We start from the raw sequence: 14,957 nt of genomic DNA, 5'->3' as shown, positions 1-14,957 counted from the left end.
GGGTTCGCCCATAAATAGTAAAGTCACTATCTGCACCAATAGAGTGCTCCACAACCCACGATGGGATGTCAACAGTTTACAGAAACACTTTTCACCTAAAGCACGTTTCGCCGAAAAATTATAATATCTTTAGATAAAATTTCGACGAAACGTGTTTTACAGTGTGACTGTAAACTGTGAACCGTATTGACGTAACAAAATTCGTGTTACAAATTTAAAAATATTAGTAAGTGATTCGCGAAAATCACGTGTGGAACCACGCAGTGTAAATTAAAAAAAAAAAAAAAAATAGAAGCTGTAATTGTTTTGGTAATTGTTATAATTTTCTTCCGTTAGCGAGCACAGTCATCGTAATTTGGCGTGATGACTCCCATTAGGGACAATCTAAACATGCTTACAGCTGATACGGTCTCGTCTCGTGATTGACACGATGATTTGGTGATTCTAAGCTTCTTTACAAAAGAAATTACAATTTATACTTGCAATTTATATTTGTTTATACAAAGAGTAAGTAGATTTTTGCGGGACCTCGCATAAAATTATATTTTCTTACGTTTTTTTTTTTTCATGAACTCCTCAACTACATGCTGATTACATATACATATCATCATGTCTATATCCCTTGCGGGGTAGACAGGGTCAACAACAGTCTTCAAAAGATTGAAAGGCCACATTCAGCTGTTTGGCTTAATGATAGAATTGAGATTCAAATAGTGTCATCCATAGCCTAAAAGAAGAATCCCAAGTTTGTAGGCCTATCCCTTAGTCGCCCTTTACGACATACATGGGAAAGAGATGGAGTCGTCGTATATAGACGTGACCATATGTATGTACATATAAAGCTACTATGGCAATACAAATCCGTTCTGTCAATAAAAAATGCTAAATTTGTCACAGATTAATGCCAATATAGATATTATGCTTGCTTATGACTAATAAGGCTATTGAACGCAATATTTAAGCGGTTCAAAAATTTCCATTTGTTTCGCATCCTTGACATTACAGTATCTAACTCACTTAGTCATTATTTTTGTGATCCATCAGACCATCATCAGATATTGTCCAGGGGGCTTACCATAATGTCTTGTAGCAGTATTGTTTCAATATTACTTTTGAAATTTGTACCATGACACTTAGAAAACAATATTACTTTAAGCTTACATTTCTTAGCAGTTTTGATGACGTCACAACGAAACGTTCATTCAATTTCGTACTATAAGCCGTTATTTGACAATTAGTAATATTGTTTTTACGTCAATTTTTGCGATCTTGAAAAAGTTGGTCGGATGCCATGGAAACAAAACTTTTTTCATATTGAGTGTGATTCTTTCAATGCTTACAAACCACTTGAAAACTTTATGAGACATTTGTGTGTTGAAATAAGTAAGCATAAAGTGTTCACTGTGTTAGTTACGTTACGTTAGTGTTTGAAGGTGTTTGTTTACGTGATATATATAAAACAACGTTTGTAATGGCTAATGAATACGAGATCTTTGAATACTTGGAAGAAGAAGACGACCATGAAGATAGTGTAAGGAGGAAGCAGGCAGCAAAGGAGCGGCATAGACGATTACGGGATCAATGTGATCCGTTTGAAATATACACGGATGCTCAATTTGTTAAGGAGTACCGATTGACCAAAACACTAGCTCGCGATTTATGTGAAGAGATTCGACCTTTCCTTAAAACACCACAAAAAGCTACTGACTTGTCGGTGGAAACAAAGGTAAACCTAGAAAGCTTTTATTTAGAATATGTATCATAATGAGAATAAAGTGCATCTATATGGGGGATTCTTTGTGTTATCTTCACTTACGTATTTGCTTTTTTCAGGTTTTGACTGCTTTGTCATTTTTTGCCACAGGGTCTTATCAAAGACCTACAGGAAAGATTCAAGGGCATTTTGTAGCTCAGCAAACTGTGTCTACTGTCATAAATGAAATTTCAAAGTGCCTAAATAATACATATTTTAGAGAAAAATATATTCACTTTCCTAATAATAGTGATGAACAAAACAAAATAAAAACAAGGTATATAAAATAACTTAATAAAAGACAAATATAATAAAAATACTAATGTTTTATTGTATCCCGTGCATTTTCTTATGGTAATAAAAATAATATGTTCCTTGTTTTAGATTTCATAACAAGTTTAATATTCCGGGCGTATTAGGATGCATTGATGGCACTCATGTTGCTATTGTGCGTCCTAACCAGCATGAAGACAGATATTTTTGCAGAAAGGATTACCATTCTCTAAACGTACAATTAGTAAGTAAACTTTTAATAATTGGCATAATTTTGCCCAAAAATGAATATCTTAAATAACTAATTTGGTTGTAAATAAATATAAAAACTAAATATTTACATTGTTTCTAGATTTGTGATGCTGACATGCAAATTATAAGTGTTGATGCCAGTCATGGAGGTGCAACTCATGACTCTTTCATTTGGTCTAGTCATCCTTTAAAGGACTACATGGAAGAACTAAGTAATAATGAAAATGTATGGTTTCTTGGTAAGTATTTTGCATTTTCATAAGTTGTATATAAATGAAACTGTCGCCATAATGCAGGCATAATGGTGGATGTGCTAGTATCATCAACTTGTAAAAAAAGCTTCATTATAAAAAAAGTTAAAATTTAATTGTGTTACAGGTGACTCTGGATATCCATTAAGACGGTACATGATGACGCCTGTTTTAAATGCAGCACCAAATACACCAGAGGCACATTATACAAATTTGCATGTGCATACTAGAAATATAATTGAACGCACAATTGGTCTTTTAAAAGCACGATTCCGTTGTTTACTACTACATAGAAGATTGCACTATCAACCAGAGGTAGCTGGTTCTATTGTCAATTCATGTGTTATATTACATAATATGTGCAATGGAGCCAAGCTACCTCCGCAAGAGTTAACTACAGAAGAAAGACAAGAAGAACCGCGATTAGTGGCAATTTATTCTGCACGTAGTAGTATTCCAGTGACGGAAGGAGGGCGTGGTAACGTAGCACTCCAGCAGGGTGTGGCCGTGAGGAATGCTCTCATACAGCGGCTCTGGGAAAGGCGGTAGACATAATGCTGGAAATAATAATGTAGTACTTTTAATTACATATTTTATATAATTAAAATTTAAGTGCTTATTATTTTATTTATTTTCTCAGTAATACATAGGTATTTGGATTTTTACTTACTAAAATCAAGTTTACGGAAATTAATTTATAATTTTTATTTTATTTAGATTTCATTTCAGAATAACACTAATAGCTAATATTAATTTTATAATATGTATATTAGTCATTTAAAATAAAGTATTTTTTGATGAAAAGTATGTTGTCATTACCTTTTTATATCCCGTATATCATCTTGTATCGTTTTTAGACTATTGGCAATAAGGGTGTACGCGGCGAAGCGATTCGAGGTGACGCGTTTGTACTACGCTGTGTAAATAAATTAAGATAATCATTATAAACTTAAAAGTATTCGGTGCAAAGTGTATACGAATTAGAGCTTATTAAAAGACCTGTTTACTGGTGCAAGTAGTTACTGTGTATATACTAATATTCGTGTTCAGTGACGAAAACAGTTTAAAGCGAAGGATTGATTTCTACTAACCCACCATCATTACATTATATCGACCACTGTACTTAGATCCATTGCGCCGGCACATTGCGCATTCGCTGGAGCGATTATAGCCGCAACTTTATGAGTGTGAGCGAGACGCAACAAAGCATACGTTCACATATAAATTGGTTAACTGCATATTATCGGTGGTAAACAAAATTAACTTTGGATTGGATATAGGTGTTTTTTTTGGATATAAACAATATCGATTTGTTATTATGGATTGCACAGCATGTCTACAACCTGTAGCAAAAGACAGGCAACTTATATGTACAATATGCAAGCGGTTCTATCATTATGCTTGTTTAAATATGAGTAGCAACTTTTATCGTCTAAACAAAGAAGAGTTTTCCGTCTCATGGCAGTGCCCGTCCTGTAATAATGTTACTTCACGGCGACACAAAGGAGACGAAACACCTGTACGATTACTCCACGAGACTAACATGTCATGTGATGGGTCTGCCCTGGATGAGAGCATAACCTCGCTGAGCACATCTATGTTACAATCTGATCCTATAATGAACAAATTGCCATCATCATCAACGTCTTTCTCTCTGGACCAACTGGCGGCACTGCTGGACAGCAAACTTAACGGCTATAACACTCAGATATTGGCAAAGTTAGAACAAAACAAAGCTGAGATTTTGAGTCTTGTCAAAATGGAACTTCACAAATCAATCGAGATGGTGAAATCTGAATTCACTGCAACTACTGATTTTTTGTCTGACCAAATTAATCACTTGAATGGTAGCATCGATGAGATCGCCAAGAAGGTAAAAAATCTTGAACAGGAGAATGTAAGCCTAGTTTCTCAACTAGGCAAGATTGGGAATAAGTTGGGAACCATACCCGAAGTAAATGATACTATTACAAAATTGCGAAACGAGTTAAATGAACGTGAGCGTGAATTTTTATTGAACGACGTCGAGTTAACATGCATACCCGAGTTTCAGGGAGAATCTTGTGTGCATATTGTAGTAACTGTTGCCTCTAAATTGGGAATTGATATCACTGAAAAGGATATCGTAGTAGCAGCAAGAGTGGGGTCGCGCGGACAGCCTCAGGATAAGAAGCAGTCGTATGCGGGAGATGGCGTGGGGGGTGACGTGCGGCCGCGGCCCGTGGTGGTGCGATTTGCCCGTCGCGCTATCCGTGATGAACTGCTGCGGCAGTCTCGCGTGCGTAGAAATGCAAGTACGAGTGATCTCGGCCTTCCTCATCATACACCAAGAAGGTTCTATATTAATGAGAGACTGACCAAACTCAACAGAATCATATTTGCCAAAACACTTCAGGCATCCCGTGGTGCTAAGCCCGATAGTTGGAAATTTGTTTGGACAAAGGGAGGAAAGGTGTTTGCTAGGCGCACGGCTTCTTCATCTGTATATAAAATAATCAGCCTCAGTGATATAGAAAGAGTTTTCGGCCTTGCCTCAGCTGTCTCTGATGCCAACGATAATTCAAGCCAGCGATTGTTATGAATTTACCGGTTTATATTGCAAGGGATAGATCTGGTTTTCCCTGTTATAGTTATAATGCTATTTAGTATTGTGTCAAGTGCTTGCTCACATATACATGTACCGTGGGGATGTAGATATAATCACCGGTACTTTTTTTATCTGTTTTTTTATCTGTTTCTCGCTTTTAAGGTGCTATTATGCAACTATACATCTATACTATATTTTTCTTTCGTGTATTTCTCATATACTTTAATTAGTGCTTTGTTTACATTAAATGTACGGCGGATGTATAAAATTAACAATTTGTATTTTTCAAATGTATTTTTCACGAGAATGATGGTGACTACTTGTAAACATTTATACGCCTTGTTGAAACATAGAAACATATATTTTATTGCTTTTGATATATTTATTATATATAAGGTTTGTATAACTTGGCTATCCTTACATACACTGTTTAAACTATGCGAAGGTTATTTTTATATTTCCTACTCAGTTTCTTCATATGGGAAGCCTAGTGCTCGGTCCTTTTTTACTCGTATATTATATACTATAAGTGCTTGCGATTTTTATATGTACGATGGACTTGGTATTTGGTTGACCAGGTGGCTACTGTTTAAACGTAAAATTAAACTCTTTTGCATTCCCCATTTAGTAGTTATTGCACAAAAGATTGTATACAGTGCTCAGTTATTTGAATTAGAAATGTGTATGTGTAAAGCTGATAGCTTCTATATTGTTTATGTTAAGATGAGAGGGAATTGCTTTGGACTCAAAAGTACATTGGTTTTGAATGTGCAATGTGTATGTGTTTTGCGGCGCACTGAAGGGGCACTGATGGGGCACGTTTTTCGGTTTATTTATACAAAAAATGCTTTACCTCAAAGTGGCTTTTATATACATATATATTTCATTGAGTTACATCTCTTACACACATTATATTTTTTTGTAAATAACTTTGACAATCAACTGTTTTGTTTTGAAACTGAGATTCATATTTATAGAACCCCACACACATATGAGAAAATGTTTGTCTCTTTTAAGATATTGACTTTTAAAAGTGATATCACTTATACGTTATTTTTAATTATCTCACTCATAATTCACGCGTCTTATACTAAATAAATATGCAAACAAAAATGATTAAATCAAAAAACATGAAAATTAGTCTCTTTAACAAAGGGTCGCTAGGGTCGAGACATGATGAGTTTTTAATGGCAGTGGCTCGCGTTTCTCCAGATATTCTGGCAATAAATGAAACCTGGCTTTCTGATGAGGGGGATAGGCGTGCCCCAACGGTTCCAGGTTACAGACTCCGACATATACCTAGGCCGCCAAATCACCAACGTAGTCGTGGTGGAGGAGTAGGATTTTACATAAGGAAGGGGCTAGAGGCACGCACCTGTCCACACCCCACATCGGCCTCACATATTGATCAGATGTGGATATCTCTTAAGGTAAATTCCGTTCGTTTGCTCATTGGCACTGCGTATCGGCCTCCATGGCTTAACCCGGGAACCTTTTTTGATGCTATAACCGAATCGCTTGCGTCATTTTATGACTATGATAAGGTTTACCTTGTAGGTGACTTTAATGTTGACTTAATTGAAAAAGACCCATACAAGTACCCACAGCTTGAACAGTTTTTGAAATGTTTTAATCTCACGAACTTCGTTAACCAACCCACCCATTTTACTTCCCATAGTGAGACAATTATTGATCTGATCTGTTCGAATAGTGTAGTTTGCGACTTAAATGTTGATCATATACCCCAGCTTGGAGCTCATGCTTTTATTACAGCTCATTTAAACATAAGAAGACCTAGATTGCCTCTGAAGAAAGTCAGTAGCAGGAAATTAAAAAAAATATGTTTGAGTGGTTTTGACAGTGATATTTTAGATTTGAACCTATATGAAATAAATGATTTGGATGACGTTAATGACTTAATCTCTGTTTTCACCAATCGAGTAATGGCGTTGTTTGATCGTCATGCGCCGATCACCTCATCTGTTGTACGACCTAAAAACACTCCGTGGATTACAAGTAATATTCGTTACCAAATGAAACTGCGCGATGAGGCTCACAGGAGATACAAAATTTCAGGACTGGAGGAGGATCATAGGCATTATAAAGATTTAAAGAAAATGGTACACGTGTGTCTTTTCACTGAGCGTAAAGCTTATTTTGATCAATATATTAATAATAATATTAAGAATCCCAAATTGCTTTGGAAAAATATTAAAAATTCAGTTCTGCCTGATTCAAATAATGCTTGCGATCTTCCTCAACATCTTTTGGAACCCGAAAAAATCAATGCTCACTTTTTGAATGTCCCTGGGCTAAATTCTATTTCTATATCAGATTTGTCATACTTTGAATGTCATCGTAAGTTTTCCTGTGAGTTTCGCCTAGAGCCGGTGACTGAGGAAGTTGTTGCCAATATCATATTAAGTATTAAGTCGAACGCGCAGGGTAGTGATGGTCTCAGTAGGGACATGATACTTTTAACAATGCCGTATACATTGTCAATAATCACTCAAATTATTAATAAGTCTATCACATCCTGTACATTTCCTGATAAATGGAAAATAGCCATTGTGTGTCCAATACCAAAAGTAGACAGTCCCCAGGACTTTAAGGACTTACGTCCTGTCAGCCTCCTTCCATATGTATCTAAGATAATGGAAAAAATAGTATACCTACAGTTATACAAATATTGTGAGGCTTGTGGCCTTCTTCCAGACAAACAATCGGGTTTCAGAAAGGGTCGCAGCACAGCGACAGCATTGATCGATGTTGTTGATAATATTCTTTACAGTCAGGATAGGGGCGAGGCCTCTCTTCTCGTTCTGTTGGACTACTCGCGTGCCTTTGATTGCATAAATATTCCCCTTCTTCTTTCGAAGATGTCTTACTATGGGTTCCATCCATCAACAATAAAATGGTTCAACTCTTACCTCAGTGGCCGGTCGCAGCGGATCCAAATACGAGCCTCCAATGGTGAGGTACTTAAATCGAAGAATAGTCCTGTTAGCAGAGGTGTACCACAGGGCTCTATTTTGGGGCCGCTGTTGTTTATTATATATACTGCGGATATAATTGACGTTATTAAAATTTGCAAATACCAATTGTATGCTGACGATTTGCAGATTTACGTATCTTTTGGAGACAAAGACTTTGATAGTGCCATTGCCGATCTTAATGCGGATCTTGACAGAATCGCTGCTTGGTCTGAAAGGAATTGCTTAGTTCTAAATCCAACCAAAACAAAATTTATGATTTTTGGATCTAAAAGTCAAATAGCTAAAACTAAATCGAGAAGATTATGCGTTAAAATCAGGGACACCAGTGTTGATATGGTAGAAGAGGCTAGAAATTTGGGAGTACTGATGGACGGCAGACTTAGGTTTGAGGATTATGTGGCGGGGGTGGTGAAGAGTTGTTTTTATAGACTGAAAGTCTTATACCGTATTAGAGATTTCATATGCGTAGATTTACGTATCTCTCTGTGTGAGGCACTGGTTTTATCTAAGCTTAATTATTGCATTACTGTATACGGACCTTGTCTCTTAGCTAAATCGCAGAAACTTATACAGCGGGTACAAAATGCCTGTGCACGATATTGCTTTAAAATTCCACCTCGCACAAGTGTTAGTCCGTTCATTTACTCCTCAAATCTCTTAAAAATGCGAGATCGACAGAAACTGTACATGGCAACCCTTATGTTTGGTGTGATCAACAAGAAGTCGCCTATGTATTTGTATGACAAAATAAAATTGAGATATCCGAGAGGATCGGAGGGGTTGAGAACATGTGTCCCTCCTCTCGTCGTGCCTCGACACAGAACAGCTGCGTTCTGTTGTAGTTTTAGGTATAATGCCACTAAAATATGGAATAATATCCCCCCTCCTATTCGAAATTTAAAATCACTCTTTTCATTTAAACTTAAATTTAAGGAATTTATTCTGTCAAATGCAATTGGAATGGCAAACGTTTGACCCAATCACAAAGTTAAATATACAAATATATACACAAACATTACTCGCATGTTTTCCTAGTGTGGCTACAGTCATTAATTATTGAACCATTTGATTGTTAAAGTGACGTGCATGCGCTTTTTTAACACTTAAGTAATAAGCAACAGTAAATGAAAATATTTATTACATTCGCACTTATTTATTTCTTTTTTGCTGAGCCATTAACAAACTTTACTGGACACTCGCCCTATAACTGGTACATTTATCTCCTCTTCGTGTGGCTTCGCTGAGCACATCTAAGGTTCTGGCAGAATCATCAGCGTCGCGGTGCCTACACCTGCGACATTATGCTGAGTCAGGACCTTTTCACTGTCCATCATTGTTTGTGGTACATTCATGCACATTGCACATTCACATTGTTTATTACTGTTAATTATGTATGTGTCCAACTAATGTATTGTGATGGTGAATAAAGCTTTTATCTATCTATCTATCTATCTATCTAAGTGCCAGGCTTCGGTGCACACCCTCCATGGCATTACTGCTACGCAAACTGGCCTCTGTTTTTTCTTGAGCCGACTGCACGAGAAGACGCCTAGCGTCCTCCCGAGATAAAACATGGCGGCTGCGGCTGCGGCTGCGGCGTCCATTAGGCTGGGGAGATGGTGCCAATAATTCTGGTTCTTCTCTCTCTGCTCTCTCCCCCTCAACTACCGCAGGAAAGGGATCCTCCAATATGGCTTGGTCTATTCCCTCCAATATTGGCACTTCATGCGAAGGTCCTGCACCATCATCAAACACCTCGAGTTGAACAAGTGAAGGTTCTTCCATACCTTCCCTTGTCAAAATGGACTGTGATGTAGGTTCAGCAGATGTTACTGCAGTACGTGCCTAAAAGTACACAAAATAGTAACAATTATAAAAATTATATATACACATTCATTTTTGACATGACTTCAATTATTTACCTCTGTTAATGGATCCACTCTGATTCCAGCCATACCTTGACCAAAATCTACTCCTAGTATGGATAAAAATTTATCCTCTATTTGGGACAAAGGTGGCTCATTAGCTGATCCTCCTCCGGTTCGCCGTCTGGATGAATGTAGAGCGGCATTCCTTTTTTTTAATTTTGCCTTGTAATCCACCCAATACTAGAAGAAATATGTAATAAGTTATGATAAGTAGTCTCCAAGTAATGCATTGACTGACACATATGTTTAAATGTACTTATATATTTTTATTTAGTTACCTTTGACCACATTTTTCCATCTTTGAGTGCACCATCTCCTTGTGCGTTTAGAATTTCGGCGATTTCTTGCCATTTCCTAGCCGAATATTCTTTCGCCTGTAAGGAGCGGTTAAAACCAGTCGCAATGTCTTTATTAGAATTTAAGAATTCCCACAAAAGTTCAAGCTGCCTCATAGAAACGCGACGATTCCTAACGCTGCAAAAAAAACCCACTTCGAACTTATACCACTTAACATAGCTGACTTGTTATTACTACGAGAAATTTTTAACGAAACAAAATACTTATATGATATGAATTTGCAAGAAATAAAACAGTTTCACAACACACGTTATGTCCGTATTATCCACACCAATAATTGAGTAAACTTACTTGGAATTAGACATAGTTTTAATAAAAATACAAATTATTTTCTTTACTTCGAATAAGCACAGAGACTTTTTGAGTGGCCGCGCCGACTGTTTTGTTGTGACGTTAAAAAATGTTCCGAATGATGCCTTGTAGTATGGTACACAATTTCACTTGGAAAACTTCAAAAGCCATATTTTGTTTTAATGATTAAGATTTAATACTTTATTCACCTTTTATATACTTATTAACTTTTAAAACACATATTTTATAAATGAGATTATGAAATTAAAATTTCGTATTGTCGTCATGAGAGCTCCATAAGAGTCAATTGGAACACTGCGTAAAAGTGACGCAGCTATACGAAACACATCTTGTGTCTCGCTTACACAATCGCCAGGGAACAGATAAATCCTTCGTTCTTTCACAACACTAAGCAGGAATAAAACAATCTTGTTTTAAAAGTTCATGGTATGATTTGGAACAACATTATTTTAAGCTTGAAACAAAACGGGCGAAAACTATCATGGTTTTCTTAAAGTTTATGGTAAGCCCCCTGATTTCGACTTCTGTACGGGGAAATAAAACATTTCCCTTATAAGGCGCCTGCCTAAGTAATCAGTATTTTAATAATTGTATTGAATTTTTTGAAAAAAACCCTATATAGGGTCTAAGTCAGTGAGACATGGTTCTTCAATGGTTTTGACTGGTGTTGTCATACATACACAATCACGCCTTCACAGTCTTGAAAACACTGTAAAGCTACGTTCAACTGTATAGCTTAATGATTGAATTGATACGATGAAACCATTTTTATAGTTGGACTAGCTGTGCCCGCGACTTCGTCCGCGTGGAATAGTTATTTTGGTCATCATTGATACCCTCAAAGATGAATAATTTACCCCGTTTCTTTTTCACATTTTCCATTATTTCTTCGCTCCTTATAGTTGCAGCGTAATGTTATATAACCTAAAGCCTTCCTCGATAAATGGTCTATTCAACACAAAAGGAATTTTTCAACCAGTAGTTCCTGAGATTAGCGCGTTCAAACTCTTCAGCTTTATAATATTAGTATAGATATTGACGATTCAGAGTTGAACTGTTAAATTATGAAAGAGCGTATGCCCTGCAAGTTATTTATAGGAAAATGAGATTTGCGCGTAACCTTCACCTTGGCAATTTCCATATTTTGTTTATTATTAGAAAACCTTAGGATTATTTTGGTTGATAATTATGCAATAATTATATATAAAGGTCTGAATAAATTTATTCTTATGGCTCAATTTAGATAAGGATGGATACTGTATTAGGCCTGCTGCCTTAAATCAGTCTCGTTTATTGCTAATTTTTTCACGGCACGTCAATTATGTCACCACAGGTCACATGTTGTATTTTTTTAAATGTTATGATACCGCTTATGGTAAGGATAAATATCGTGGGGAAACCTGCACATCAATGCTACGAAATGTGTGATTATGGTCCGAGCTTCTTTATTTACAAGCTTTTGTCGGCCACTCTGCTCGACTGACAGATAGTAATATAAAATTGATATAATCTCTATGGTTAAATGTTATCGTGGCGACATGTGATCCACGGCCGCGTGCCAACACGTGGCGATATAATACGCATTGACATTACTTTCCCCCGATGCGTAATCCTATGCATCACGCATTATAATAATATATCGGGTTCGAATCCCGGTCAGGGCATGATGAGAAAACTTTTTCTGATTGGCCTGGCTGTTGGATGTTTATCTATATAAGTATTTTTTATAAAATATAGGATCATTGAGTTAGTGTCTCGTAACACAAGTCTCGAACTAACTTCGAGGCTAACTCGACCTATGTAATTTGTAAAAAAAAAAAATATAAATAATACCTAATCTTCTGTCCCGGTTGCGTTCTTCCTGGAGTATTCTTCAGGGTTCGCTATGAACACGATTTAAAAGTCACACAGATATAATAAAAATAGGTTGAAGAGTGCTCATCTTGTCGCGATGAGGATGCTCAATACCAGATTTTTATCGTCGACCACAGAGAAGTGAAAATAATCCATGCCCCAGGGGTGGATACCCCGAGCCGGGATATAACTGCTTCAGTGGCCTGGCTGTGGGGGTAGCGGATAAACTGTCCACAACTCCGATGACAAGAAGAGTCTCTTCAATATCCGCGACCAAGCGAAGTGCTTAGAATAGCAGGGGAAGAGAAGTAATGGTATGGTAATGTACTGTTCTGCCCTTTTACTCTACGGCTTAGTTGCGTTAAAAAAGCGTAACAAAAAGCTGCTCTTTACAAATTATAATATTGTAACCAACTAAAGCGAAAACTATTTTGGTCTTCCTGTACCGCATTCAATGGAGAGGGATGGAGTAATCCTATTCTAAAGCGCGAATCACACTAATAACTGAATCGTGACATTGATTTGCTTTGTTCATATTGATTATCAATTTTTCTACGATCGCTTACGTTTGATATGTGAGCGTAATACATTTTTGATGAAGTTACAAAGTCACATATTCCTTTGTTCATAGGCTAGTAATAGTAATCGTCTTCAAACAGGTGAACCGTTTGATCGTTAGTATTTTTTTCTAAATTTATTTAAGTTTATTTATTTGTAAGTAAATGCTTTGTTGTTATTTATAGGAGTACATTACAAATATAAAACAGTAGTACAGTACAAAGGCGGGCTTATCCCTAAGTGGGATCTCTTCCAGCCAACCTGAAAATAAGAGGATCGCACACAAAATTGAGGCAAGGGTGAACAACAGTTCATTTACGAGGTATGATGCTTAAGACTTACAGTATTTTATAGGTCCTCATTAAAGAGGTCCAGTATAAAATTATATTATCACACAGCAAAGTGAGGTAATACCAAAGTTAGACTTTATAATAAAGCTGTGCTGTTACAGTAATCTTTAGTCTAATAGTGTAGTGGGGCTTTCTACACTGTTCCTTCCCCTTCACTTTGATATCAACATAAGTTGTTACTTAAAGTTCAGCCACATCTTAAAATTATAAACTTAATCGGCATTCCCTTTTTGCGTTTCTTACCGTATCCTTCCTATGTTCTTAAGAGTTATGCCAAAAAAAACAGCGACGCCATTCCGCGAATTATCCTCGTCCTTACCAATAGCCGTCCATGTAAGAATATAGGTATTCTGCGTTTTGTTTTGCATTGTACTAGTTGTTTTACGCCGGGTCGGCATTCGCGATAATCTTGCGCGATCAGTGTTGCGACATACCGCGTGCGGAAAAAGCGCGCGGAGTTAGGTGCGCTCTACCGGATTCAAATTTGGAATTCGCGATTGTTTATTTTTTCTTTTTTCTGCCAGTGTTACGGTTAAGTGTCTGTTGGATATAAGATGAAAAAATAGGTATGTACTCACAAACGAATAATCGTTTTAAATTAAAATTGTGTATAAAAAAAATTGGTTCTGAATTTTGTTGTAGGTAAAGTTTCGATTTTACGACTTAAGTAATTGATTTTACCTTCGATTTTTACGCGTGCAGCGAAACAGTAAAAATTTTGCGTATGTAATCAAACTTTTGACCGACTTATCAAATATGTGGTGACTTGATTTGAAATTAAAATCGTTTGTTACAACATATGTATTTCATTTGCCATTTCATTTACATACCGTATTTTGTTTTTAATTATTATTTCTATAGGTTATTTTTAGAAGAAAATATAAATACTAGGCTCTATAGGAACATATAACACAGATTCCGTTTGCCCAAAAGTAAGTGATAGGAGTATTTGTTTATACGACTATTATTATACCAATAAGAATGTAGATAAACCATCCATGTTTTAAATTAATCTAAAAAAAAACCATTTTTTATCCTGATCCTACCAGGGAATGAACCCAAGACCTGGTGACTTCAAGGCAAGCACTTAATTCGAGTGTTAGACAGGTCGACATATTGATGAATAAGAAATATGTTGATCTTTAAAATTTCCAAAGTAAAATACGCAAAGAACAAAAAAGAAAAATTCTATAAAATAATAAATTAATAATAAGAAATATTTCTTATTCATCAATATGACAACCTGTCTAACACCGAGTTAAGTGCTTGCCTTAAAGTCACCAGGTCTTGGGTTCATCCCCAGGTCGAATCAAGATAACAAAAAAATTTAATGATACTTTAATGGCGTCTCCAGACGCTTGTATTCCAATTTTTTTTACCTTCAAATGTTTTTTGGTTACTTTGTAAACTTTCACGGTCAGTTTAGATTAGGGGCGTTGACTCTATTCGCCATTACAAGTGGAAATTACTTTGTCAACTAGTTTCT

General features: G+C 36.3%; 3 protein-coding genes across 3 annotated transcripts in view; 2 read left to right on the top strand and 1 right to left on the bottom strand.

The window, feature by feature from the left end:
- LOC106135782 (uncharacterized) overlaps positions 1-14,957 on the top strand; it is a 71,976-nt gene that overhangs the window by 35,190 nt on the left and 21,829 nt on the right. The window lies entirely within an intron of this gene.
- Positions 1,380-3,169, top strand: LOC106134943 (putative nuclease HARBI1). The gene is made up of 5 exons (XM_013335092.2): positions 1,380-1,726; positions 1,834-2,030; positions 2,138-2,270; positions 2,379-2,517; positions 2,657-3,169. The coding sequence occupies exons 1-5, from the start codon at positions 1,472-1,474 to the stop codon at positions 3,076-3,078; spliced, it is 1,146 nt and encodes a 381-aa protein (XP_013190546.2). The 5' UTR covers positions 1,380-1,471; the 3' UTR covers positions 3,079-3,169.
- LOC132903329 (myb/SANT-like DNA-binding domain-containing protein 4) lies at positions 9,964-10,800 on the bottom strand. Its single transcript, XM_060951366.1, has 3 exons — positions 10,689-10,800; positions 10,319-10,514; positions 9,964-10,220 (listed from the first exon to the last, which is right to left on the bottom strand). The coding sequence occupies exons 1-3, from the start codon at positions 10,700-10,702 to the stop codon at positions 10,023-10,025; spliced, it is 408 nt and encodes a 135-aa protein (XP_060807349.1). The 5' UTR covers positions 10,703-10,800; the 3' UTR covers positions 9,964-10,022.

Source organism: Amyelois transitella, chromosome 24, assembly GCF_032362555.1.
Source record: "Amyelois transitella isolate CPQ chromosome 24, ilAmyTran1.1, whole genome shotgun sequence".
Classification (NCBI taxonomy): Eukaryota; Metazoa; Arthropoda; class Insecta; order Lepidoptera; family Pyralidae; genus Amyelois; species Amyelois transitella.
The sequence above is the reverse complement of the archived record's forward strand: the minus strand, read 5'-3'. Positions and strand labels throughout refer to the sequence as shown.

Coding starts and splice junctions, on each gene's coding strand:
- LOC132903329 (XM_060951366.1), bottom strand. Junction 10,221..10,318: donor ATGGAAAAATGTGGTCAAAG/GTAACTAAATAA, acceptor TATTTCTTCTAG/TATTGGGTGGATTACAAGGC.
- LOC106134943 (XM_013335092.2), top strand. CDS start 1,472: ATGGCTAATGAATACGAGATCTTTGAATACTTGGAAGAAGAAGACGAC. Junction 1,727..1,833: donor ACTTGTCGGTGGAAACAAAG/GTAAACCTAGAA, acceptor TGCTTTTTTCAG/GTTTTGACTGCTTTGTCATT. Junction 2,518..2,656: donor TGAAAATGTATGGTTTCTTG/GTAAGTATTTTG, acceptor ATTGTGTTACAG/GTGACTCTGGATATCCATTA.